Below are 26,482 nucleotides of genomic sequence, written 5' to 3' on the forward strand. Positions count from 1 at the left end.
GTGCCACTTGCTACCGCCCAGCTTACCCCTAGGGCTGGCGCCGGTAACATATAGGTCCTCTGGACGGGTTCTTCTTTAATGAAACGTTTCGTCTCTCTTCCAAGAGACTTCTTCAGTCTGAGAGTTTCAGGCAAAATTCAGGCTTTTATGTCCTGCCTCCAATTTTGCCTGAAACTCTCAGACTGAAGAAGTCTCTTGGAGGAGAGACGAAACGTTTCATTAAAGAAGAACCCGTCCAGAGGACCTATACAATTTTTTTTCCTTTAAATGGTTTAAAGTTTTGTAATTGCTCAAAATTTCAAAATTTAATTTATGCCAAGCTAATACATTAGTGAGTAAAATAAACATTTATGACTCTGTTCATTTGTTTTCATACTGTATTTCTTTGCTATTGCTAAAGCTAGAGGGGGCGGGGCCTCTGGGAAAGTGTGGGGTTTGTTGTTGTAGTGTAACTATCTCACCAGCAGGGGGCGGTGTTTGTCTGAGCGACTGAAAAAAAAGAGACGAAGAAGAAAAACCCTCTATCCGTTATTACGATGGCTTCACTTGACAGCGGAATGAAACCTCTTCAAAACGCCATGAAAATGGCCAAAGTTGCGATACAGCTGGACGGAGAGAACAAACCTAAGGTAGCGAGCTACACAGGACGACAGGGGGGATAAATATTTTTATTTTAAGCGGACAGGAAACGGAGGTTAACAGAGAGAAACGGAGGGGGCGGAGAGGGTAAACACCGTCATCTGCTTGTTGTATTTATTATTTAATACCTGTTGTGACAGTAAATGCTGTCTAATCTTGTTAAACTATAGAAAAGTAAAACACTTACAGCCATATTTCACCCAGGAGATGACTTCTATTTTATTTAATGAGTTACATGTAATTTCTCCTCATCCTCCTTCTTCTGTTGGTTATGTCCTTATTATCCCTGGCAGTATGGGCCAGATCTCGTGTTAAGCTGGCTGCTGGYATTAAAAGCGTTTTTTCAACAGGATGTGGGCCAGGTCTGGCAACGATGGTGTTGTTTTTAAAATGACATGGTTGTGGTTTGTTTTGTGTGGTGCTGGCCCAAGCATGGACCACCAAATGACTRTCTATATTTGTGGCATCTGCACAGAGTGCTAAAGAGTTTGGTAACTTGTGCGTGCCAGAGCTGGGYCAGACAAATTTTGCCATGTAGGTTTAATGTCCACTCTTGTCTTATTTCTTCCATATAAAAGCCCTGTTTATAAAATGTTTGCACAAATCTGTATTGTTTACCCTGCTAGTTACTAGACTTGTTTGTGGTCTTCCTGCAGGAAGCGTACTATGAATACCTACGGACCATCAACTATATATCGCATACACTTTTAGAGGAAGCAGACCCTCAAAGTAAGAATGTTTAGCTGTTTGCTAAAAACAAAAATATCTCTCTGTCTATCTGCACTGTGTAATAAATCAGTTCAAATTAAATAATCAGTTTAAAGGCATGCATAAAACCAAATCACATTTCTAACATATTAACCTTTCTTTAATAGAYTTGAATTAGATTATCCAGTCAGGGGGCCATTCCTTTAAATTATCATTTTTATACCTTTGTTTCTTTCTCTTYGACCTCAGAGGAGACGGAGATGGTGRCGGTCGAAGTGGAGCGAATGTTGAGATTAGCTGAGCAGTGTCTGGAGCGAGCCAAGTCTTTCATGGAAAAGCGCTCCGACCCTCCTGACCTTCCTACCTCGACTTCAACTGGCCAGTTAGAGCCTCTTCAGACTACTGGCCACCCCACTGCCACCACCGCAAACACCAGTGAGTTAAATCTTATCCTGTCAGGAGCATCTCCTTTAGAAATGCACTAACAAACAAATGGCTCCAGTTGAACTGTTTTCTCTCTTCCACATTAGACGTTGCGGCCCCTGCTGCTGATAGTCATATTGATGAACGGCACATAGTAGACAGCCCCACAAAAACCGGTTCCCGCCGGGTTTTGTCAGACGGTGGWGGAGAGCTGTCCCCTTTTCTGCCCCCCGAAGTCTTTCATCGATATCAAACAGTGGCTTCGCAGGACGCATGCAAAAAGTAAAGATTAGCTTTTGTCAGCAGCTGCTGATATAACTCCTTTCAAAATAAATGTTGCTTAAAATGAGTAACAAAGTACAAATAAGTACGAATTTATTCTAGCAAGTACATTTTGTAGTTCAATCAGTGAACAACACTTTGACCTGAAACTYCAATTATATATATGCAGTCTGGTGTTGGATTGCAGAATTTTATCAAATCTTAAAATGAAACTATTACAATGAGTTGTTTCAAATCTATTTTTGCWCATTTTTACATGCAGGTGAAATCTACTGACAGTGCTTTCAAATAATAAATCTAACGCAATAAAAATTTGGACTCAACCTCCTCTTTGGACAAGCCAAAAATGTTTGCTTTGATCAGTTTGTCTTGTTGACTGGTGCAGAGTCTGGTTTTATGCCTCTGACTTTTTTTCAATCTGGATGTTCTACAGAGAGCTGACGCCGTTAGAAGAAGCTTCTCGTTTGAACCAGAAGTTGAAAGCAAACTATGAAGCCCGTCTGGCAAGACTCGCACCTGGTCAGGCGTACCAGAAGACTTCTTTAGTAAGTTTGAAGAGTTTTTATTATAGAGTGTGATTAAAGAGAGACAGAACAGTTTTCAGTCTGTTTCTGCAAGTTTAATGTCATTTTAAGATTCGCACAATCATTTGTAGTTTTTGTCACAAATGACCTCCTGTTTCTTGATGCACAAATATCACTGTTACAATGAAACAAGCCTCTTGTAAATTCAGTTTCTTTACAGTTTTTATATTTGCTGTGAAGTATCTTAAGTTCTGGTTAGCAAAGACAAGACGTTGGATCTCGTTGACAGGATTTTGAGATGGTCTTTTTCACATTGACAACTCATACTTAAAGAGAAACTGCCTTGGAAAGCCCTCCCACTCTCCTCCCTCTGCAGCGCAYGCCATGTGCAAACTTCCTACGCTAAGGTGCACTTCCTTCCATTCAGCACAGCTACAGCTGCCAATCGGATGGTGTACTTGACAGCTACAGAGAGCTACCTGTGTCTGTGCCGTCTCCTCCATGCACAAAAATTGTGTTGTAAGAATAAGAACAGCTATTGTAGCTGTTAAAATTTTCCACAACCTAATTTCAGATCATCTGCAGGAAATTAAGAATCCACAACCCAAAGATGGACGCTCCTCGTCACTGATCCTCCAGACAACACCTTGTTAAGGACTGACAGTTGGCAGTGATTGATATAATCACAACAAAAAGAGATTACTCTGGGAAACGTCAATCATTATAATATGGAGTCATATAACAACTGCCACTTTATGCTTTTTATTATTGTTGTTGTTGTTGTGAAGCACCTTGTGGTTATTTGACTGTGAATGGTGCTATATAAATAAAGTTACTTTTTTACTTACACTTAATGCTTTAGTGTGCACCATGTCATTTTTGATTGCCTCATCCTGAGGTGAGTTAATGTTTTCAGTTGCCTAAAACAGTGATATTAAGAATACATTGTGTTTATTTGTCAACATCTCTAAATTACCTTCAAATTGACAGCCAAGGTTTATATATTTTTATATATTTTTGAGATGGTTTTCCGTAAAAATTCAATAAAACTGGTTATTCAAATCGCTGTGTATATGTATAGTTATGATGAAGGTTTATATACTGTTATTCATCTTAGCTGGGATGATTCTGATCTTCTCAAAATGGTTTGAAATATGGATTTGATGTTATTGTGTCCTAATTTTAATCTGCATTAAAAAAGTTAAAAATACAGCACAGAGCTTGAATAATCCAAATATTCAAATCATGGTCACATCAATTAATTGTGCTTTTGCAAGAGTAGTCTGTTAATTAATTTAGTAACTCCATAAATGAATGTGTAAGGACAATAGTAATACAGATTTTTATTTATTTAATTAGGCAATTTAAGCATCCAATTTTACAAGTTTACAAAGCAAATTTAAAATATAGTACGTTGGACAAAACTGCCATAAAATAAGTGAAAATAAATAGTATTATTTAAACAGTGTAAAACACAACAAATACATATAATTAGAGTTTAAAAAATATTTATGAACCTAAAAATAAATTAAATCGGCGGGGTTTAAATATGTCCAGAATGTAGACTTCCGGTGCTTTTATTTTGAATTTGATTGCATTTCCGGTAGGCCGGTAGCTAAGTTTGTGATGTAAATCCAGGTGAGCGGGTGTGCTGGAGAAACTTCTGGCTTATTTAACTTTAGATAAAGTCGAAGTTTCTTAGAAGACGCCTTATTCCTAGATTTATTTTTTCTTTGTCCTGGCTTGTTGGAGTGACCAACTTCTGAAACTGAGAAAAGAAAAATGGTAAGCTGTGTGATTTATTGGAATATTAGTGGAAAAACTATTTTATCTGGTTAATTTCAGACCTTCATTTACAACGTATATTTTCATTTAGATAAGGAAAATGTTTCGACATCAAGTGGAGCTCCGTCCTTATTGGAGAAAACTAAAGACTTTCGTAAAGGTAAAGTGAGGTTAATTAACGTCAGGTACGTTTTTTCTCACGTGAGCTAAGATACGTAAACGTTACGTTCGTTTGGTGATTTGATGCGGAAAACTATAAAACTGTCACTTCAAAAGGACAAAGAAAAGTTTACAAAATCGCACTTTAACTATTTATTTATTCATTTATTTTTATTTATTTATTGTTAAAGCTTATTATATTTAGTGTGTACAGTTGTGCGATGCAATTTAATTTGTAAATAAAGTTACTGATTTGTATTGTTGTTGTAAAAACATGATAAATTAATTAAATATTTGGAGCCGCTACACATTTTCTGCCACCTTTATGTGATTTTTAATTTTTTATTATTATTTTACCAAAACTAAATTATCTTTTGTGTAATTATAGTTTGCATTTGTCAGACATTTTAACAAATTTTCTGTGTTTACAAGTAACTAAACATGTTATCCCGCTGTGTTATCTGGGTGTTTGTAGCCTTAATGTGATAAAGGCAGCTTGTGAAATGTTTTGGTGTTTTTTGTAAAAAGAAAAAAAGAAAAAGACACATTTTTCTTTTCTTTTCTTTTCTGTGCTCGTTTTTCTTTTTTAAACCTTTGTAACCTAATGGGACTTACTGTGACTTTAAGCTTTTATTTCATTGTTTTTTTTAAGTAAGTAAGTAAAGTTTTATTTATAAAGCGCCTTTCACAGAAATATATTCACAAGGTGCTGTACAGTCATGAACAGTATAAAAATGGTGGGAAGAATAAAATGAAACTGAAAAACATAATTACACATAAGCAATGAAAAATGTATAAAAATGGTGGAAAGAATAAAATGAAACTGAAAAACATAATTACACATAAGCAATGAAAAATGTATAAAAATGGTGGAAAGAATAAAATGAAACTGAAAAACATAATTACACATAAGCAATGAAAAATTGAAACATCAAATCAAGAAATTTATTTCAAAAATTGTAAATCAAACACAAGGTCAATGCAGTTCAAAATATACAATAATACACAAAAACTTAATGAATGCAGGAGAGAAAAATAAGGTGTAAGTTAATTAACCTCAGTATATTTCAGACTCAGTTTTTTTTAACTCAAAATGTTACAAAGAGAAACATGTTGACATATTTTGTTTCACTCTTCAATATTTGTTTAGAAAAACTCACAAATGTTAAATGGCAACAGTTCAAGTCTTCTTTTTTGTTGTAATGTAAATGGTGAACAGATGTTTATGTAAGGTGTAAAATTTAAAACCTACTTAGTCAATATCCAGAAAAATTTCTTCACGATGCATACTGGACTATATGAATATGCTACAGACTATGTTTACTAGTTACATTTATGTTTGCAGCTGATGAATCCAAACTTTGTCTGAAGTGCAAAAAAAAGGTTGAGAAAATATAATTTGTTGTTGAAAGCCAACATATAGGAACATATCACTTTRTGTCTCTTTTGTTAAACAAAGACTGATGAAGGCTGATTTTCATGCTAGTTTGTTTTGATTGTGTGATTGTTATTGAGCTGCATTGCAAGTCTTGTTTTTGTTATTTTTGCCAATAAACTTTGAAATGAAAAAGCCTGAAATGTTTGTCATTTCTTTAAAATGTACGGTTTGCAATTTACCCTTAGTAAACCTACAAGGTCATACATTAAAACCCTTTTCTTTCTTTTGTTCTCCTTGATGCAGACGCTCTCTCTCCAGCGGCAGATGATGGAAAATCTCATCATAGCCAAAGCCAGGCAAGATGCTGTATCTTTTTGATAACTTATTTGTTGTGAAAAATCTCAATATTACAGTGGTTTGTTTATAGTGTTTTTATTTCTCTGATGCTTTATTCCTAACTAAACACATTTAGCTTGCATTTGTGGTGAAAAGCTTTAAAAACAAATATTCCAAAGAAAACAGGTGTTCATTCTACTGAGAGAGATTTTCACATTGTTGATGTTTAACAAATAATTTCTCAGTTTCAGGCACAATCACTTATCTGATCTGATTTGAAGTTATTTGGAAGTTTTCTTAATTTTGACACCAGCTTCAACGGAAGATGGAGGCGAGAAGATTGAGGCTACAGGAGGAAGCCAACAGGTATACACAAATATATATTTTTAGGTGTACATTTTGGCTCCCCTCCTTATTTTGCTCTTGTTAGTATGATCAGTTACTATGTTTAGACATTCCCTGTGTAGTGAGTTGCTTCCAGTTAGTTTTTCATTAATTCTGGCAGTGATATTCACACAGTCTTTGCGCTCCAAAGCGCATCAAAATTCAGAAAAACAAAAGTATGTGTCACTATCTAAAGCTGGACAGTTTCAAAGCTCAGTTAATTCTCCTTAAACAGTTTTTTTGTTTAAAAATAATATTGATATTGATTATTTGATGATTAATACATTCACAAAAAAATTGGTTTTGTCGGGCTTATAGTTTTTCTAGTAACAGTGTGTTAAGTTCAGTGGCAGATGTCCCATAAACACCGTAAAGGGTATTGATTTCTATTTTGTGCAATATTTATTTAGGTATTGACTTTCTACACTTTCTAATCAAAACAATACAATCCACGTCTTGATTAAAGTTAACTGTGGTCCCTTCAAGGTTGGTAAATATTGTGCGTCTGCCTGAAAAGCCACAAATCAATAATGTAAACAAGCTCGTGTTGGTGTCTTTATCTTTACAGGAGGTTTGCTGCATCTGGAGCAATGACAGCGGAAGAGGAGGAGCAGCGTTCTCTTTATGCTAATGTGCTGGAATATGAGCAGGATCATGTAAGTGTGGTTGAGAACGTCAAACATAACCAACCATTTGTCTTCAGAATTWGTGCCACCCATACAGGAAAATCACAGCTGCTCTGAATTTATTATCTTTCTTTGTGCTTTTAGGATTGGCCCAAACTGTGGAAAGCCAACATAAAGAAGAACCCTGATATCACATTAGTGTCAGATTTGGTCTCTTATCTGCTCAGGTAAATGATGACAATATGAGGGTTTAAGATGACATCTGTTTTTTGTTTTAAATTCAGTAACTCAGACCCTGAGAAAGAAAAATAAATTCACAAAAGGTTCAGTCACAAAGTTTAGGGTTGTTTCTGTTTGTTTGCTAAGTTTGGGTTTGCTAAATGGGAAATTCTTAGTTTTGGAYTTTGTGTTGAGCTGTTTGAGCAAATCAAAATGTCTGTTATAAAACTCTTATTTTTATCCTCAAGTCTTTAATCAGTGTTTTTGCTCGATTTGAGTTGAGCTCACAGAATTATCAATAACTCTGTCGCAGACTGAACCTTTGCCTCTTTATATTTGACAGGATTTGGTTTCAGTCACGTTTCCCACAAAAAACAAACAAACATTTAAGCGCAACTCGCAATTATCACCTTCTTTATTTGTTTTAATCTAATTTAAAACTAACTTGATGTTGCCTTCCCATTTTAGAGGATTTATTAGTATTTATTAGGGGTAGTGTTGTRGTAAAGACCACMTAACCGAAGACCAAGACTTTTAGGGCCTGGACCAAGTTGAGGGCGAGACCGTTGTTGTTTYACAACAATATTATTTATGATTTATGTAGCTAAATTGTTTTACTTCATATTTTGAAGACATTTTCTACCACTCCCAGAGAACCACTGCTCACTTTCCTGGAGTGCTGCATGTGAGTGGATTTGAATCAGTATATTTCAATCCAAAGAAAGCAAGAATGTTAACAAATAAATTGGACAATTGTGGTCTTGACTGGTCTTGAAATAAAATTTTGAGTCCTCAATGTCCAAGACCAAGACAAGATCGAGCACAAATGCTGTCAGATCATCAAAAAGTGGTCTTGAAACTGGTCTTAAGACCAAGACCGATCTCAAGTACTACAACACTAATTAGGGATGCAACAATTCATATATCTGTATCAAACCGTTCAATGAAGAGCTTTAGGTTCAATACACACTATGAAAAATACAAATGTTTAAAAAGAAAAAAATTGTATAGGTCGTCTGGACGGGTTCTTCTCTAATGAAACGTTTAGTCTCTTCTCCAAGAGACTTCTTCAGTCTGAGAGTTTCAGGCAAAATTCAGGCTTTTAAGCCCAGCCTTTGTGTGACTGATACTCACATCACATGGCCATCGTTGACACCTAATTACCACTTATTGTTTACGGGGTGGAGTGACACTGGCAATGGCCGCGCTGTAGGAGGGGGACAGTTGAGTCATTGGTCATCTTTTACCTGTAAAAATCAGACTGACACACTATAAGTGAAATAAAACAAGTCTTTGTCTTAGAATTTCAATTGAATTGAAAAGATTACTGAGATGCATCAGGACACAAATGTTTAAAATTTTATTTTATCAGCTTGTCTTCTGAAGATGCTCTGTGTTGAAGGATCAGTGGATCTGTGTTCCACTACACCACCTAGGCTACATTGTAGAGTGCAAATCCACTGAGAAACTTTTAATTTAAAAACTGGACTTTTGAGTTTAAACAAATGTTCGTAATTAATTTCAMTAAATTACAAGTTAAGAAGGGCATGGACATTTCTCTTTTTTGTATCGAAAAAATATTGAACCTTGAGTGACACTGAAATATCAAACCGAATCATGAATTTTCTGTATCGTTGTAACCCTAGTATTCATGTGTTTGTTTGTTTGTTTTTTGTCAGCCGGTCTGATCATCCTGTAGTGAAGCTGCTGAGGAAACGTCAGTACAGGATTTACAACAAGCTTTACCCCATCGTTAGTAAAAGTCTTCCTCAGAGTCCTGCCTTGTCCCTCAGATCTTCACACAGCGTTCACAGCTTGATTCATCCAGGTAAAAACTACAGTCAGGTGTTTGTGGGAGGGGGTTCAACAGGCCCAGTTTAATTCTTCAGGTATGTTTGAAAATATAATTTAGTAAATGCCTTGTTTAGATTGACTAATCAAACAATTTATGTGAAAACTCAGCTTCAGAGAGTCACAGGAAGTCCTTCAGGATGGCCAGCTGTAGTCTGGGTGGTCAGAGCTTCAGCACCGACTCCTCGCTGTCCCCCCTAAACTCTCACAACAACACCAACTTGGAAGACGAGGACGTGGACCCAGAGGAGCCTCCCACACAGGATACCATAGACCGGGAGAACTCGTTTGAAGATCTGGAGCAGTTCCTGTCCCAGCTGGACTGGACTCCACCTCGCTGCAGCACAAACGACAGCACCTTGGACTCTGAGCTGACCTGCGATCCTTCGATGGAGCTGGACGAGAGCCACATGGAGGAGCTGGAGATGAGGGCGCTCAAGGAACACCTGAAGTCTATCGTGAAGGACATTCATATAGCAATCGGTGAGTCAGTGTAGATGTGTATTATTTTTTACCACCTTAAAGTGCCTGTGACATCAAATATGAAATGTTTTCAGAAAGAGCAGAAGAAGAGTCACTAAAGATTTTTATCGTGTTTGTCATCACTTCCTGTTTCACTTTGGTCGTGCCAAGTAAAAAAAAATGCCAGTTGTTACAAAATGATTAAAAAATGTATCAAAACGTTTTCTTCCACTTTTTGTACCTAAGAAATGCATGTCACAGGAACTTTACAGAAAGATTTCTGATAAGTGATTCTGACTCTTGGCTTTTTTATGTTTCAGATCAGCTTCTTTCACTTTGTTTGCTGTCCTTTGAGTGTCTAAACACGGCCAGGTTTAAGGATTTGTGTCTCGCCAGCATCGAGGAAACCTTCTTCACTCCTTTGTGGGGTGCTCTGATGGCTCTTTTCAGGTAGTGGATCCTTATTTCGTTATCCACTGTAATTAAAATACCTTTTTTTTCCCCCCAGCCTAATGTTTGCCTTTCGTCGTCAGGAGGGTCCACAGGGACAGGGAGCAAGCGTTTGAGAAAAGTCTGAGGTTGTTTTGTGACGCCTCTCCAGGAGATGTCGGTGTTCCCCAGAAACTGTTCCCTCAGGACTTGGGTACTCTCCAAGTTTCCTACCCCTACGAGACTGCTGTTCAGGAACTGAAGCTTCTCTTTAGAGACTGCTGTCCGCAGAGGAAGCTGGAATGTATAGGTTAGTGATGTTTGTTTAAAAGTCATATTGTGAATGTAGATAAATTTGAGATTTTCATCTTAAGAGGCAGTCAGACTTTAAGTTTGATATCAAACAAACATGTAAAGAGTGGTCATAAATAAAGATTTTAAAACACTTAGCCATATACAAATTGTAGGTACTATTCATGTTTTCATGGCAGATATGATTGAATTGCTTATAAGGACTGTCTAAAGCTTTAATTCCTGTTGGTTCTTTTAAAATAAAACAGTTCTAGTGTTGTTTTAAGACTAGTGCCCGTTCTGTTTTTTAAAGCTTTGGTTGTGCAACATCAAACCATAAAGGCATCACAGATGCACTTCACTGCAGAGCCTTTTTTTATGTTTTATTTTTATAAAGTCAGTTTAATTTGTGAATGAGTTTTTAAACAACGGTCTGAGGTTTTAATCAATCTGTACATTTCCAAACAAGATTTATGCACATCAATCCAAAAAGGATTTAGAGATAACCGGTGACTTTTTCTAGAACACAACCTTTTCCTTCATGTTCCTGTGGGTGGTGCTCTTTTCTTCATGTAGCCGTCATATACAAGCAACAATATCCTGGACCTGTTGTTGCTATATTTAACTAATGTTCCTGTTTTTACATGGTCATATTTGAAGCACTGATTATTACAGAAAGATTGAAAACAAAATAATTCAACCAGTTTCGTGCCTCTGCTTTTTATTCCTGGTTACAGTTCGAACGTTACGTCTGATCTGTGCTTGTGCTGAGGAGTACAGGTGTCTCCAGGAGGTGGATTCTGCTCCTAAAACTGCAGCCGTGTGAGTAAATCTTCAATTGCATTAAGTCCCTGCAGGAAAAAATAAAGCCAAATTTGTCACTGAGGAATTTGCCGTTGACTGCGTGGATGGTTTTGTTTTGTCCTATAAATTTCCCCAGCAGTCGCCTCATTCAACTTCCAAATCCATTTCCTCATTCGCCCTGTGCATATATTAGAGGAGGGGAAGGGAGGGCGCTTTCAGAAGTCCTTTGGAATTACAGAACATAAATGAAGGACTCGGTGCCCCGGTAGCTGCACTGTCAGGTCTCATCAGTGCTCACTCAGGTTTGGCACAGCAGGGGCTGTCCTGGGTCTGTTGCCCCCCTGCAGAGTGCTTCTCTCTGACCGGGCCCTAAAGTGGGTCGTTTTGTCTGAGTTTGAAATGAACCAAAGACCCAATAAGCCGCTTGGGAGAGAAGTACAACAGAAATTGGTATTTGTTGACCAAATAATGATGATCTGAGAGTCGAAGGCTGAGGAGGTTGCCACACTCATAATTGAGGACGTACGTGAGTTTAGTCCGTGTTGACAAATACATGTAGTTCTTATTGTGGCTTCAAATTAAACACTGAACCAGATCACAAAAAGCAAACTGTGCTCTACTTATGATAATCACAACCCAGGTCATCTTTTACCTGTAAAAATCAGACTGACACACTATAAGTGAAATAAAACAAGACTTTGTCTTAGAATAAACWTTAATTGGCTCCTCAAACTTAAGCATTATATCTTAAGCACTTTGGTTATGAGATAAACATCCCCTAAAGATTTAAATTCAGTTCAAAACCAATTAAAAATTTACATTTTTCTTTAAAAAAATCCACATAATTTATCATAGTTCTCAATTCACATTTATTTTTTCCTCTTTAGTTAGATCTCCTCTAATTTTTTTATTTTTTTTATTTTTTTGTGAGAAAGGGGGAAAAAAAACCTGAGGCGATGTCTGCTGTTCCATATCTGTCTCCTTTTATTGGCGTCTGTGTGAAATGATCATACTTGGCTGAGGAAAAGAGTTGATTGGGTTCTGGGGGCACAGCACTCAAACCTTTTTTTTTAAATTTAATCTAATTTTATTTTTTGGTGACACTCAAAGATTGTTCCGTGCTCTCGGCACCCTAAAACAAGTTGTTCTTTCCAAGAAATCAAAAAATGAAAACACAAGATGAATAAAAAAGCATAAAAACTGTAAATGCCAGATTATTTGTATCCAAGAACATTTTTTAAAAATAGAACACACATATTCTCAAACACAAGTTTAAATATTGCCCTCCTAAATAGTTTTTAAGGTCAGCAGCAAGATTTAATTTGACTTGGATGCTTTTGTCATTTTTTTTGTTTCTGCTTCTGTTATAACTTTCTTATTTTGTTTAAAAATATTTTCCCTGTATATTCTGTTTGTTTGTTCCTCTATCAGACATTGTAACAGAGCAAACCCAGAGCTTAAACTGATTTAAACTCTAATTAGTATTTATCCGTGGGACTGGGAGTGCGTTGCTGCTCTGGAATGCAGAAGCCGAAGTTGTCGTGTGAGGAGATGGTTGTTTACAAAGAGAACCCTGACAAATATAATTCAGGGTTGCGATTGTGTGCGTATGTGTGGTCCAGCGCTCGACGGTTACATGAGCCGATCCACACCTTCCAGAGTCTGCAGAAGAAGAGTATCCAGTTGCGTGCAGCCAGGTCAGTTGAAGGCCACCGACCTGCTTTCTCACGCAATCGAGCCAAGTAGCAGTTAGCTGTGCGTGAGAGTCCTGATAAACAACCGAGCTAAGCTATCAGACCATCATCTCCCAGAATTCACGTTGTCCAACCAGCAGATCTCATGGAAACTTAATGGCTTTGTAATCTCCAGTTCTGAACACATTAAGAGTTTTGTTTGATTTGTTTTCGTTCATTCCTCCAGAGAGGGAGCACTCCTAAATGCTTTACAGATGTCATCTTTTTTTGTTGTTGCTCTGTTTATTTTGTCTGTTTTTACAACCTCTTATCGTTCCTTCTGACAGCGGCGCAGACGACCTGCTGCCCATCCTGTCCTTCGTGGCCCTGCGTTGTCAGTGTCCCCAGCTGGTGTCAGAATGTGCAGCTTTGGAGGAGTTCATTCATGAGGGGTGAGTCATCTTTACGGAAAAGGAGCCTTGTTGGCATTTATTTTTGGAAAAATGARAGCATTCAGAGGTGGCTAGTTCCTGGGGTGAGGGATGGAGTATTTCAGCCTGAGAATAGATTAGGGTTTGGTTTTCAGATTATTTGAATTTATCTTAAAATTTAGCAGTTAAAGGCATCTGGTGGCGTGCGAGTCCTCGCCCCACCCTAAAGGTCTAGTTGTGACCATTAAAAACTCAGGGCTCTTAAAAGGCAGCTGGTTAGATTAGCTCCTGCCAGAAAATGTCTGGATATTTGAGATTTGGGGTTTTCTGCCCAATAAAAATGCAAATAAAGTCCCACTTTTATTTTTTATACAGCTCGGTGGGTTGGAACTGTTTAAGTGAAGGGAAGATGAGGAGAACCACAAAACTACAAGAAGGAAGTTCAGTCAGAGCACGTGGGATTTAAAATCTGACTGGATACAGTTCAGAATATAAACCAGTGATGTTTAAAACTTGCAGTTTTTAAAGCTGTCTTTGCATAAAACATTGCTACTTTTGCTTTTTTATTTTAGAACTCCTTGCCTGGATTGTAAATCTGTCTTTAACATTTCCTGAAATGTCACATTTTTGTAATAATCAGACAATATTCGTGGGTGAAGCTCACTGAGGTTTCTTTATTTGCTTAATTGAGCAAAATGACATTTTTCTATCAAGAATTTGCACTTGATCAAAGAGGGTAATTCTGAGTTTGTCCTAAACTCAAGCATTTCCTTTTGGTTACTCTGCCAAACGAACAGAACATTAGTTACATTTCAGCATGTTTCCAGGTCACAGCCGATCCTCTACGTCCTCCATGTTTGTTTTGCAGCGCAGTGCAGCATCTTGGCTGCGGCTCGTCTCATGTCTCGCCCTCGTTTGTCCGAGGTCAGCCGAGGTTTCTTCACAGCCCTCCTCTCCCACACAGACTGCCGTCTCTGGAAAAGAAAACTCTGACTCATCACTTCATCTATTCATGTATCAATCCCCCCTGTCATCAATTTCCCCACCCTTATTAGAGAACAAAGGTTTTCAAACGGAAGAAGACAACTCATTTACCTGCAGAAATCTTTTTGTTTTATTGCCCACTACCGACAAATCTGCTGTTATCAGAAAAAAAGCTCAGTTCTTTGATGGATGTTTGGGATTTTCTTCGGCTTTCTGTGCACAACTCTTTATATTTGCTGTCAGAAAGTTGAACTTACTCCTCATCCTCTCTTTCAGCTATTTGATAGGGGAGGAAGGCTACTGTCTCACCTCCTTGCAGAGTGCCTTGGCCTTCGTTGAGTCGCTGCACGCGAGAGCTCACCTTCCTGTGAATGTGCATGTTTGAAGAAGGTAAGTTGCTTTTTTAAGCAAGTAGCCAACCATTAAGATGAGTAACTCAAGTGTAGGTCTTCAGATTAAAAGTGTTTTTGATTTTTATTAAGAAGCAGTCTAGCAGAGAGAGCAGCAATGTGTCCTGAGAGATTTGCCACACCCAAGCAGAGAATTTGGTGCATCGTTTTGTGGAATTAATAAAACCCCAAAATAGTTCCTGAGTCCCATAATATTCACCTTGTGCACTTTATTTTAGACATTCAGTTGAAGAGAGTAGAGAAATTTCTGACGAAACTGTACTTCGCACAAAAAGTAAGRATATTTGTGTTTGGTAGATTCTTTCTTTGTAATAATWCTTTTTGGCACCTGATTGGAGGCATTGTTGCAATTAAATGATCTACCAAACACACATTTCCTTCTCGTTTGTCCTATGTATAGGTTATAAATGTTTATAAACTTATGCAATTACACAAAAGACATCCAGATTTCAAACTTTGAACTGTATAATAGTTTCTTCCATACATCTCATTTTGTTGGTGGTTGTGGTCTCACTTCTTTTCCACTGTCGTTCCACATTTTTGTGCAACGTAATGCAGCTATTTATGACATTTTGGACTTCCTTTTAGGAAATGCCATGTAGACAATTTAAATGCATTTTGTGTATCTCATGTAAATGTGACACGAATAGAGGAAACCATAGTTTACATTAAACCAGTGGTTCTCAAAGTGAGGGGTGTGCCCMCTAGAGGAGGCGCAATGCCATTGCAGGAGTATGACTGAATGAAAAACATGGATGTTTGGGCACTGCTAGCATAATGGACGTGTTTTTTTTAATGGGGCTCCCACTGAAATGCAAAGAAATGAGGATTAAAAGTGTAATTTTTGCTCAACAAACCTTTAAGTGGGGGTTGCAGAAATTGTCTCAAAAACCAAAGAGGGAGCTGCTTTTTTAAACTGAGGTTGTTTCGTTAAAAAATTTTTTTGCGTTTTATGTTTGTATGAGATTAAATGTGTTTCATTTACATAAATCAGTTTTTAAGTACCTTTTTAATATATATAATTTTTTTAATCAAAAGGTTGCATATTTCTTAAGCACACTTTTCACATTGGGATTGTTGGGTTTGATTGGTCGCTTCAGAAATGTTTAAAACTGCTCTGCTTGTTCGTGGAACGTAGGCCATTTTTTATTATTATTTTAATTTTTGCCATTAGAATAAAATTGAGGTTGGGTAGATGGAGGGAGGGATAAAGTTGACTGAAACCGATGCAGGAGTGAGTGTGCTGCCGACAGGCCTGTCTGGCACCCGGAGTAATGTTTCYACGCTGCGACTTGACAGGACGTGGCGCAAAGATGGTTATAAAATGTGACATCCTCAAGCGGCGTACCCCAAAACTTTCAGTGACACAACTGTTCCACTGCTGCCAACTATTTAGTTTCACAGGCTTCACAGCGCTGTCACTTATCTGCTGAGTGGCTCGGCTGAAGAGAGGAAACCTGCTGAACCCTTCAWAAAGAGCAGATCTAGTTTTTTATCTTTAGATTTTGTAGATGGTTGTTTCACCTACATTTTCTCGTAATGTCTAATATATTCAACGACTTTATTGTCCTTGGTTGTTAAAGGTTTTACACCCACTGCAAAAGGAAAAAAATATCCACAGTTTGCTTACAGTGTGAGGAAAATCATAGATTTTAATTTTGCTTTGTTTTAGAATGCTGCTCATCCTCCAGAGAACTTCCTTCTCTTCCTCGCTGCGGCTCGACAGTGATGACCCTGCAACTCCCTGCAAGTTGACGCATGTTCTGCACAAACACACACTTTATACCCAAACTGAAAGACCTTTTATTTGCTCGGTTTCTGAAACTGAACCAGTGCCTTTAAGCCACCCACTAACCAAGTCAAACACTAAGCTTAATCAAACTTCAACCTGAGTCATCGCTCTGAAATTAGCACTGAAATGAAGTTCGAGTTGTGACGAGATGACGAGCTGCAGGTCGATTTCTGTAATCAAAGATGCGTCATTTATTTGCTCTTTAAGGTGTGATTGTCCTATCTTTACTGCTTCCTTTCATTATTTTAATTTGTGGTACTTTTTAATGTTTGAACTTTCTCTGCAGCTTGAAGCAACAATCATGTTCTACAAACCAGTTATGGTCATAAAACGAGACCTTTTAGGTGAATACTTGGTGAAGATCCAAATAAGTGAGGCAATAATATAATAAATAAAAAAAAAAGTTATTTATGTGAATCAGAACTGCAGTAATTCCAGGTTGAAACTAAAACAATGCACTACTAATTGTGTTCATGTTAAAGCTGACACTGATTCATGTTTGAGTTTGGTTAACATTTTGTTTTGAAAACATGGTAAAGGGCAACACTGATTTAAAACATGTGTGTTTGTGTATAAAAAGCAAAAAGTGTCAAAGCTGTTAAATTGTGCACTGTGGTCTCGATGAAGGGTTATGATGAGGTGAAAATTTGGGAGCAGATTGATGTGAGGAGCTGGAGGACCTCAGGGATGATTTCTAAGTGCTCCTAAGTCTTCGTAGCGTCTGATAGTCATGTTTAGGAGCTGCTGTAGCACCTTTGTGTCTCACTTTGTGTTGTCTTGTTCGCCCGCTAAATGGACTGCAGGTGCAAGAAACTCGCTTCTATTTTTGATAATTGTTCTGCGTATGCAACAGTTGATGGATTTTTTTTTGTTTTATGATCCACATGCATACAGATTTTAATATATATATTTTTGCCTTGAATGTGTGTTTTTTGTTGTTTTTTTTCATCCCAGTTCATTCCTCTCCACTGACATTCATTTACCTGAGCTACAAGTTTGCCATGAATATAAATCATTAATCCACAGGCAGTTTACATGGCGCCTTTTTTTAAACAACCAAAAAAAAAAACATAAGATGTATGAAATAGATCATGTAGTTTAACATTTTTTGCTCTTCTGTGGAAATTTTTTTAATGACAAAGTATATCTAAATTTYTTGTGATTTTGCTTTTTTTAAATGCCCTTTTCTGAACTCAACTGATTTGCTTTTAATCCATTTATTAGACAGAAAATATTCAAACAAATCGTGTGGTGGAATAAAATGCAGGTAGCAGATGAACAGTTTTTAATCGGGTTTTATTCACATCAAACTTAAATAAACTCACCCCCACTTACACTTAAATTGTTTCATGATTTATATTTTTTTAATCTTTGGTTTAATGAAGTTACTGTGATTACTTTTTATATGGGTCCAAAATATGTAAAGAAAAAAAAATTGGGATTATTTTGTAAAATAAACAACTGAACATATAACTGTTAACATTAAATATGGCAGTATACTGTGAAAAATTACAAAGTGGTTTAAGCCACTACGTGCATAAGAATGATTTATTGTACTTTTTATGATTTTTTTCTTTGTAAAAATTAAACGTGTCATTTTATTAAACTGTACAGTGAATGTTGGAGCTTTGTAAATGTTTGCAAAGAGAGTCAATAAAAAGATGAAAATGTTTAAATACATTTTAATTATATTTATTTCTGTCTATTTGAAGGACCTGAATTAACAAAATAGGTGTTGATTTTTTTCAGAGTGGCAGTAATAGGCTCAGCGTTGAAGAGAGTTGATGTTTCAGTCACTTGTTACGTTGTTCTTTGTGGAGGCGTTGCAGCAGATCCTGATGGACATGAGGCTGAATAGCAGCAGAAGTTTGTGAACCTGAAGGAGAAAAACAACCTGCCACTTTTAATCAGTCAAAACATCCCAGAATCCTCCGCACCACCCAACATGTCCTCCGTCCTCCTCCTAGCGCTGTGATTTTTTTCTCCTCTTTTGTAGCCTCAACCTGAAATTCTAGATGATTTAGAAAACGGAGATGCACAATTTTAAAATTGGTACTTTTACTTGTTAAAGTTGCAGAATCTGTGTTTGAACCAGTTACAAGCTGTGTGCAGTGAGTTTGTGTGTCCTGCTGATGCGGTGGGACACACCCCGGTGGAGACAGATGAATGACTCAGACTCTTTGACCTTAAAGTCGTCCAGTAATACGACACAAACCACTTCGTTGTCTCAGACCATATCTGTCTTTTCCACAGCAGGCAGCTGTTAGGAAACAGACGCAGTGTTTATTGGTTTTATTTACTTATTGTTTCCGCCGCTTGTTTTGTCTCTCCTTGTCAGTCTGAAGACACGGAGAGACAGAAGGACCACATACACGACGTTCAGGGTTTGGGCAAACCGCCTCCCTGTGGGGTCGAGCCGAGGTAACGATTTACCAGAAACTGAGAACTTCAGCTGCGTTCTGTTGAGATCTCACGACAGGCAAGGATGCCAAGATTGTGGCTCGTTTTTTTTCCCTCATCTTGTTTAAAATTTTAATCTCTTTTGGTTTTTGCCGTTCCAGTTTTTAATCAGAAGCAGAGGAGCAATTTGACACAAACTGAATTGTTTAAATATTGCCTGTTGCCAACAACCAATGACTCTTCCTTCATATATGTGTGCAGTCACTCACATAAGCTCAGAAATTATACAGATTTTATTAGCCACATAAGATTTATACCACAAAGTAACATACATAAATCACTTTACAAATGTAAACGTATTGCATGGAATTAAATTGGTAAGAAATAAGGTGTGGAAGGTTGGAGTTTTAGGGTTTTAAAATAAAAAAACATGAGCTTTAAAAAGCAATAAGATCCATCATAACATCTGACTGGATCAGAGGTTCTTGGTTCTGAAAACAAAAACTTGAACAGTTTAGATTCTTCAACTAAACATTTACAGTGTGTGTCTTGGTTTAAAACGACAAATTCCTCTGGATAAAGATCTGACCCAAAGGTTGATGGATCTGTCCCGGCTAAAAAAGATTTTCCAGAATCATCTTTCTGAAAATTTAGTTCTTATACAACTAAGCTTTGCAAAGCATTTTAACCTTGAAAAATATACAAAAAAGTTGAAAGTTGACAAAGATTTTTTTTGGGGGGGGTGGGGGGGGGTCGGTCTGTGACGTCTGGAGGTTTTTCATGCTCTCCTGCTTGGGCATCAGACCAATTTTCTCCCATTTCGTTTAACCTTTTCATCACGTTTCCTCTCTGCTCCATTCTGTCTGCTGAACATTGTTTAGAGAACTGTGGCCCCTCATCCCCCCCTCGCCCCCGCAAGAAAAACAAAAGGCAGTTCTGCGTCCCTATTAGAACGAGATGCGTAATGTGGGGAAACATGGATGTTWGTCTGGATTACTTAACCGTTTATGCTCTTTTGTGGGGAGAGCGGAAGAGGAAGTGGGGTTCACTGGGTTCTGCTCTGCGGCTTAATAAGATTAATCTGGTCTGATTGAGCTGACAGAAACCAACGGTCCCGGGCATCAGCAGCTTCTCTCCAGCTCCTCCTGAGAACAAATATTCGACATGTTTCCACCTGAGAGGTACAAGCTGTGAGCAACAGGAACATCTCTCTGTCCTAAAGGGTTTAAACCCACTCACGACTTCAGATTTTATGCTATTTCAGCTGTTTATAAATCAAAAATCTACAGCTCTTTTAGGAGATAGAGGAGCTGAGACRTTTAGGATTTGGAACTTTTATAGTTTTTAAAATATTTAACTTTGGTTACAAAAATTTTTTACATAGAAAAACATTAAAATCTTTCAATCTTCAGTTATAAATCTGATTTAGCATATTTGCTTTGCTGTTGTCTTATGCTACTTTTAGCTTTTAGTTATTCTTTTGCTACTTTTAGCTTTATTAATATTACTTCAAGCTAGCCTTTAATATTGTTAGGAACATTTTGTACTGTAAGCTAGCAAACTTTTTATTTTAGCTTCTATCTAATAGGTTGGTACTTTTGGTTAACCTTTTGCTACTTTTAGCTTTTATTTTATTTACCATTATTTAACCAGGCAAATCCCGTTGAGATCTCAGATCTCTTTTTCAAGGGAGGCCTGGGCCTGAAGACAACAAATTGTACATGTTTTTAGGGGTGGGAGAAACCGGAGTACCCAGAGAAAACCCACACAAGCACGAGGAGAACATGCAAACTCCACACAGGAAGACCCCAGGTCTGAACCGGAGATCAAACCCAGGACCTTCTTGCTGTGAGGTGTTGGTGCTAACCACTGAGCCATCATGCGACCAATTAACACTACTTATTAACACTACTTTTAGCTAGCTTATAATATTTTTAGCTACTTTTTTCAACTTTAAGCTATTATTCTCATTTTAGCTTCTAGCTAGTTTGCTGGTACTTTTTAACTTTTAGTTATCTTTTTGCTAATTTTAGCTTTATTAACACTACTTTTAGCTAGTCTTTAATATTGTAGCTACTTTTTCTACTTTAAGMTTGTTCACATTTAACTTCTAGCTAATATTTTTGGTATTTTTTAGCTTTTATCAAACATTTTGCTGCTTTTAGCAAGTGTTTTGATCATTTTGGCTGCTGTTTTGCTGGTTTAGCTCTTAGCTAGAAGTTTGCCACTTTTTGCTTCCAGCTACTGTTTTGTCTCATTTTGCTTTTTGATACTTTTGACTCTACTAGTTTTAAATAACTTTTATTTTTTTTAGCTACCATGTTAGTTAACGTTGTYCTCATTTTATCTTATAGCCAATGTTTTGGTACTTTTGGCTTACATCTAACATGTTACAGCTTGTTATTTATTTTTGTCTGCCCTTTTGCTAGTTTAGCTATTACCTAATTATTTCCTTTGGCTACTTTTAGCTTATAGCTAGAAATTTACCACCTTTAGCTTCCAGGTAGGGCTGCCACAAACTGTTATTTTTAGAGTCAACTAATCACCATTTTTTTTATTAGTCAACTAATCGTACCATACTTTAATTGAATATAAAACATACAGCTTATCACGCCAGAATGCAGCTGCTATTATATAAACATCGTTAAATTTTAGCTATATGCTAACTTAAAATAACTGCCTTGGAAGGCAAGTTCTGCTCTGCAGATATTACACAGGTTTCTCTTTCATTTTCTTAAAATGATCCCACACTTTGAGCTCTGTTGTCAGGTAGCCATGATACCAGAGCCTGTCTGTATAATGTCTTGTGACGTCCACGGCCTACCCCAGTTACCACTACTGTGCATGTGTGTCAAGGACAGAAAGGCAGATGTGGCAGTGGAAGGTGTCAAAGCAGTTTGGAGAGAAAAACAAAGTTAAAAAAAAAGACTAAATCGACCATTAAATTAGTCGTCGACTATTTTAATAGTTGATTAGTCGTCGACTAGTCAGCTAATCATGGCAGCCCTACTTCTGTTTCGCTACTTTTAGCTAGAAATTTGCAACTTTTGACTTCTCTTTTATTGCTTTAGCTTTTAGCATTGGCCACTGTTGGCAGTTTTTTTTTTTTTTGGTTTATTTTAACCTATAGATGGAATTTTGCTTGTAACTAATGTTTTGCTGCTTTTAACATTTCAGCTTTAATAACCTTGTCTCAGCTCATTCGGCAAGTTTTAGCAAATTCATTCAGCTCTTGGAGTCACTCCATCTTCACAGACAATGTAATTTCTTGCTCATATTATTAAGACTCATGAGCCCCTTGGATCGTGACTGTTTTTCTTGTAATTGTTTTATTTTTCTGCACGGTATCTTGCTTTTATTTTTTTTTATCTTATTTCATCTTTATAGTCCAGTCCAGTAATTTTTATTTTTATTTTATTTTATTTTATTATTTTTAGTATTATTTCTTCTTCTTTAGATAGTTCTTTTTTTCATGTACAGTGCCCTGGGACAACGTATGTTGTGACTTGGTGCTATATAAATGAATTGAATTGACTTGAATTATTTTAATTCTATTATTATTGCTACAGCTGATAATGTCACATAGTGTTTCTGTGGACTGCTGCTGCTGTTGAACCTGAATTTCCCTGCCGCGGGACAATAAAAGCTGTTTCCTTTTTCTCTTTTGAGGTATTTGCATCATGTTTGGTTTACACCTGCTGAAAAATTCAACTTCAATTGGGTTGACATGAGATGACAGCGAAAATCTTTTATCAGATAAATTAGATTCTGCTGAAGCTTGAAGTTGCTGAAGACTGAAAGACTCACCTGTGATGAAGGTGTAGGTGTAATCTGAGTTGTCCCTCACTAAAGGGAAGAACGTCTTCCAGGAGACAAATGTGCTGAAAAGTAACGTTTCAATAACCTGAAGATTTAACAGGAAGAAACAAAACTATAATCAGCTGCAGGGATTGTTTTTACAGCCTGTATTCCCAAGTGAAACAAGCACTAAAAGTGTGGAATATCTGTATTTATCTTGTCTGCTGACCCAGTGCAGGTCTTTGAGCGTCTGGGTGTGAGGGGGTCCTCCCTGCCACCAGCTGAAGCCMAGAGAGGAAACGATGTCCGTCACCTTCCCCACCTCCTTCAGCAGGGTCTGCTTCACCTTCTCTGCTCCTTCCTCTGATCCTGAAACAAACAACGACAATGATTTTATTTCAGCCTGGAAATGAAGGACCTGAAAATGCATCGCTGCTGGATTCAAGGAATCTGAATGAATGATAATTTTAAGAAATTATAGTCCCTCTAAACATATCCATCCACCCATTTCCTGCTAATTATCTGAGATTGGGTCACAGAGGCAACAGGTCCAGTGACACCCTCCATCTCCTCTAAGGGAGCCCTAAGGCTTTCCCAAACCAGAGAAAAGTATAATCCTTCTATGAGTTCTGCAGTGTTGTATAAAGTACCACAAAGTGATACTTGAGTAAAAGTACAAGTACCTTACCAAAAAATTACTTTGGTAAAAGTTAAAGTCTCCTTTAGGAATATTACTTGAGTAAAAGTACAAGTACCTTACCAAAAAATTACTTTGGTAAAAGTTAAAGTCTCCTTTAGGAATATTACTTAAGTAAAAATCTTAAAGTATCTGATATTTTTTGTACTTGAGTATTAAAAGTAAAAGTACTGATTAATGAACAGTTAGATTTTCTGTAATGATATTTATTAGGAGGTGACCCCCCCTCCCCCCAAAAAAAAGAAAAAGAAAAAAAACTGCAGAAAGGACTATAGTATGAAAATAATTTGTTAAATTTAGGATGCACTAGTCTAGCTATTTCATTTTATATGCATATATCAAGGCTGCCCAAAACTTTTCTTGAGTAATTATTACATTTGGCCGCAAAATAAAAATCTCTCTGAGGGCTGCGGCCAAATGTAATAATATAATTCATGAAATACAAATACTTCTTAAGTACAGTCCTTTTATTTTAATGATTATGTCCTGCTGGAGTGGGACATGAATACGGTATCAGAATTTTGTATATTTTTACTTCTCATTCAACCACAATTAAATTCACTCTAGGAGGAACAATTTATATGATAGTATTTGTTTTATAGAATAACACGCTGGAATGAAAACAAGCACAAATGAAATAAAAGTAACGACTTTCTACTTCTTTCCTTTTTTAAAAGTGTAAGAAGTAGAAAGTACAGATAACTGAAAATTAAGAAGTAAAAAGTAGGCTGAAAAATAATTACTCAAGTAAAGTATAGATACCCAAAAATTCTATTTAAGTACAGTAACAAAGTATTTGTGCTTGGTTACTTTACAACTCTGGAGTTCTGGCTCTTCTTCCAGTGGGACACACCTGGAAAAACTCTACAGTGAGGCACCTTGATACCTGAACCACCTCAGCTTAACTTGAATGATGATCCTTCCTCAAGTCTAAGGTTGAGCAAGACCCCCATATGGAGAAAGCTCTTTTAGTCAAGACCACATGTGAGGAAAGGAACACTCCCGTTACTTCTGATGATGTTGGTGAGACTCCAACAGAACCACACTATCTGCAAAAAAGCATACAAGACTCTGTGGTTCCCAAACCTGACACCCTCCTCTTAATGCTTCATGACTGCACTTTGAGATCCTGTCCACGAACATCAAAAACAAGACTCAGGACAGCCCTGGTGGAGTCCAGCCTGTGCACCAGGATCAAGCTCGACTTGGTGCCAAGAATGAAGACAAATTTTTTTTCTCTGGTTCTACAGAGACTATGGGAGCAACCCAGGCACAGAGTACCTCAAAGAGCACTGTCATCAGCCTTCTCCAGATCTACATGATGTAAAATTGTAATTCTGATTTAAAAATAGACGCAGCAGACTATCATCAGGACTCCGACTCACCCACGTTGCCCACTATAGTGGTGAGGTTATCCTTTGTGTTGGGAGAGACGAAGGAGCGGAGTTTGTCGAGCCGGCCGCTGTCCCTGGAAATCACTGCAACCTTAAAACCTGCAGACACAACACTGAGCACATTATTTTTAAGACACAACATAAATGATAGATGCAGCATCATAACCCTCAATATCATCTGAGTGGTAAAAACAACCTGTAAACCTTAAATTCTTATTGGTGTGTTTTAGAGAACATTCTGCAAACGGACAAAGACCACTAAATATTTAAATTACACCCATCCATATGAACCATAAATTGGGATTTATAAGTTGATAGCAATGATGGGAAAATATGGAAATAAGACCCTAAGCCACCAACAGAAAAAAACTCTAACATAATAAATCTAAAAAGAAGTCGTCCCAAACAATTCTGTCAAAACAAGACAAAACAATCACAGAAAAGAAGCAWATTTATGACAAAAAATGTGTCATATTCTCAATTCTTTGGTACAAAGTGTCAGGATCTGTGTCTATTGGTTTCATCCTTGATAATTTAATTTGGGAAGCAAAAACAACTTCGTATTTTAGACATCTAATAATGAAATAACGTCTGAAAGATTACTAATAAATAAGAACTTAATTAAGGCACGCCTGCATGGATGAGGGACAAGGGTTCAACCATTTTAATGCATGAATTTATTAAAACACACTCTTAAAGTAAAGCAAAGCAAAGCAAAGCAGCCTATCTGAACCCAAAACACCAGAAAAGCTGAAAGTCCTTTTGCGTAAAATCCACATCTCCACTTTTACGCGTCCGTGCGTAAAAGTAATATGGTGCATAAAAATGATAATTAAAATTAATAATTACATTCAGTAATTAAACATCACTTGTGTGTCTTTTGCTGCAGAAAAGGTTTTTTTTATTTATTTTTATTTTATTTATTTATTTTTTGCATCTACCTGGCGCCGCTCACCTTTATCCAGCAGAGCCTTAACGATCCCAGAGCCCACCGTCCCCGCTCCCCCAAGCGCCAACACGACCCTGTCTGAGTTCGACATGACTGCTGCAGCTGCCCAGCTCAACAGGAAGGATGGAGACAGACGCTGAGTGCGATGGAAGCCGAGTGGCTCTCACTTCTGTGGAGCATCCTGGATGAACCAGGGAGCTTTAGAGCAGAACCGCCCCTCCAAAGCCACGCCCGTGGGCACAAAGACGCATCATTCTTCCACTTGTCACCTCAAGAATCAGCGCATCTTAATCCTATCTTTTAAGTCCTGCTTTAAGGTTTTAGATGTACAGATTATGGACTCAATCTTGAATACTTTCTGACACATGCAATGCTTGAGATTAAGTATTTATGTCAACGAATGGATAAGAGCATTTATTGATGGGATTAAATTAAAATTATTTAGCTGCAATAAAAATGATCAAAATCTTCTAATTCTGACTTCTCAGTTGTTAAAGTTTGCTTCTTTGCTTTTTTGTCACACATTAATTTTTTGTCAGTATGTATTTTGTGTCAAATACTGATCACAAAATTAAATGCAATTTGCTTGCTTTGTGTGTGTGTGTGTGTGTGTGTGTGTGTGTGTGTGTGTGTGTGTGTGTGTGTGTGTGTGTG

General features: G+C 37.3%; 1 protein-coding gene across 1 annotated transcript; it reads left to right on the plus strand.

The window, feature by feature from the left end:
• The first annotated feature begins 488 nt into the window (after nt 1-488).
• vps9d1 (VPS9 domain containing 1) lies at nt 489-18,264 on the plus strand. Its single transcript, XM_014033808.1, has 17 exons — nt 489-629; nt 1,296-1,368; nt 1,597-1,782; nt 1,878-2,052; nt 2,486-2,597; nt 6,202-6,264; nt 6,548-6,600; nt 7,187-7,274; nt 7,389-7,471; nt 9,143-9,291; nt 9,426-9,797; nt 10,097-10,226; nt 10,310-10,515; nt 11,234-11,318; nt 13,321-13,425; nt 14,665-14,778; nt 16,471-18,264. Exons 1-16 carry the CDS (start codon nt 537-539, stop codon nt 14,771-14,773), a joined length of 2,082 nt encoding a protein of 693 aa, XP_013889262.1. The 5' UTR covers nt 489-536; the 3' UTR covers nt 14,774-14,778; nt 16,471-18,264.
• The last annotated feature ends 8,218 nt before the right edge of the window (nt 18,265-26,482 follow it).

Source organism: Austrofundulus limnaeus, unplaced genomic scaffold (genome assembly GCF_001266775.1).
Source record: "Austrofundulus limnaeus strain Quisiro unplaced genomic scaffold, Austrofundulus_limnaeus-1.0 Scaffold7, whole genome shotgun sequence".
Classification (NCBI taxonomy): Eukaryota; Metazoa; Chordata; class Actinopteri; order Cyprinodontiformes; family Rivulidae; genus Austrofundulus; species Austrofundulus limnaeus.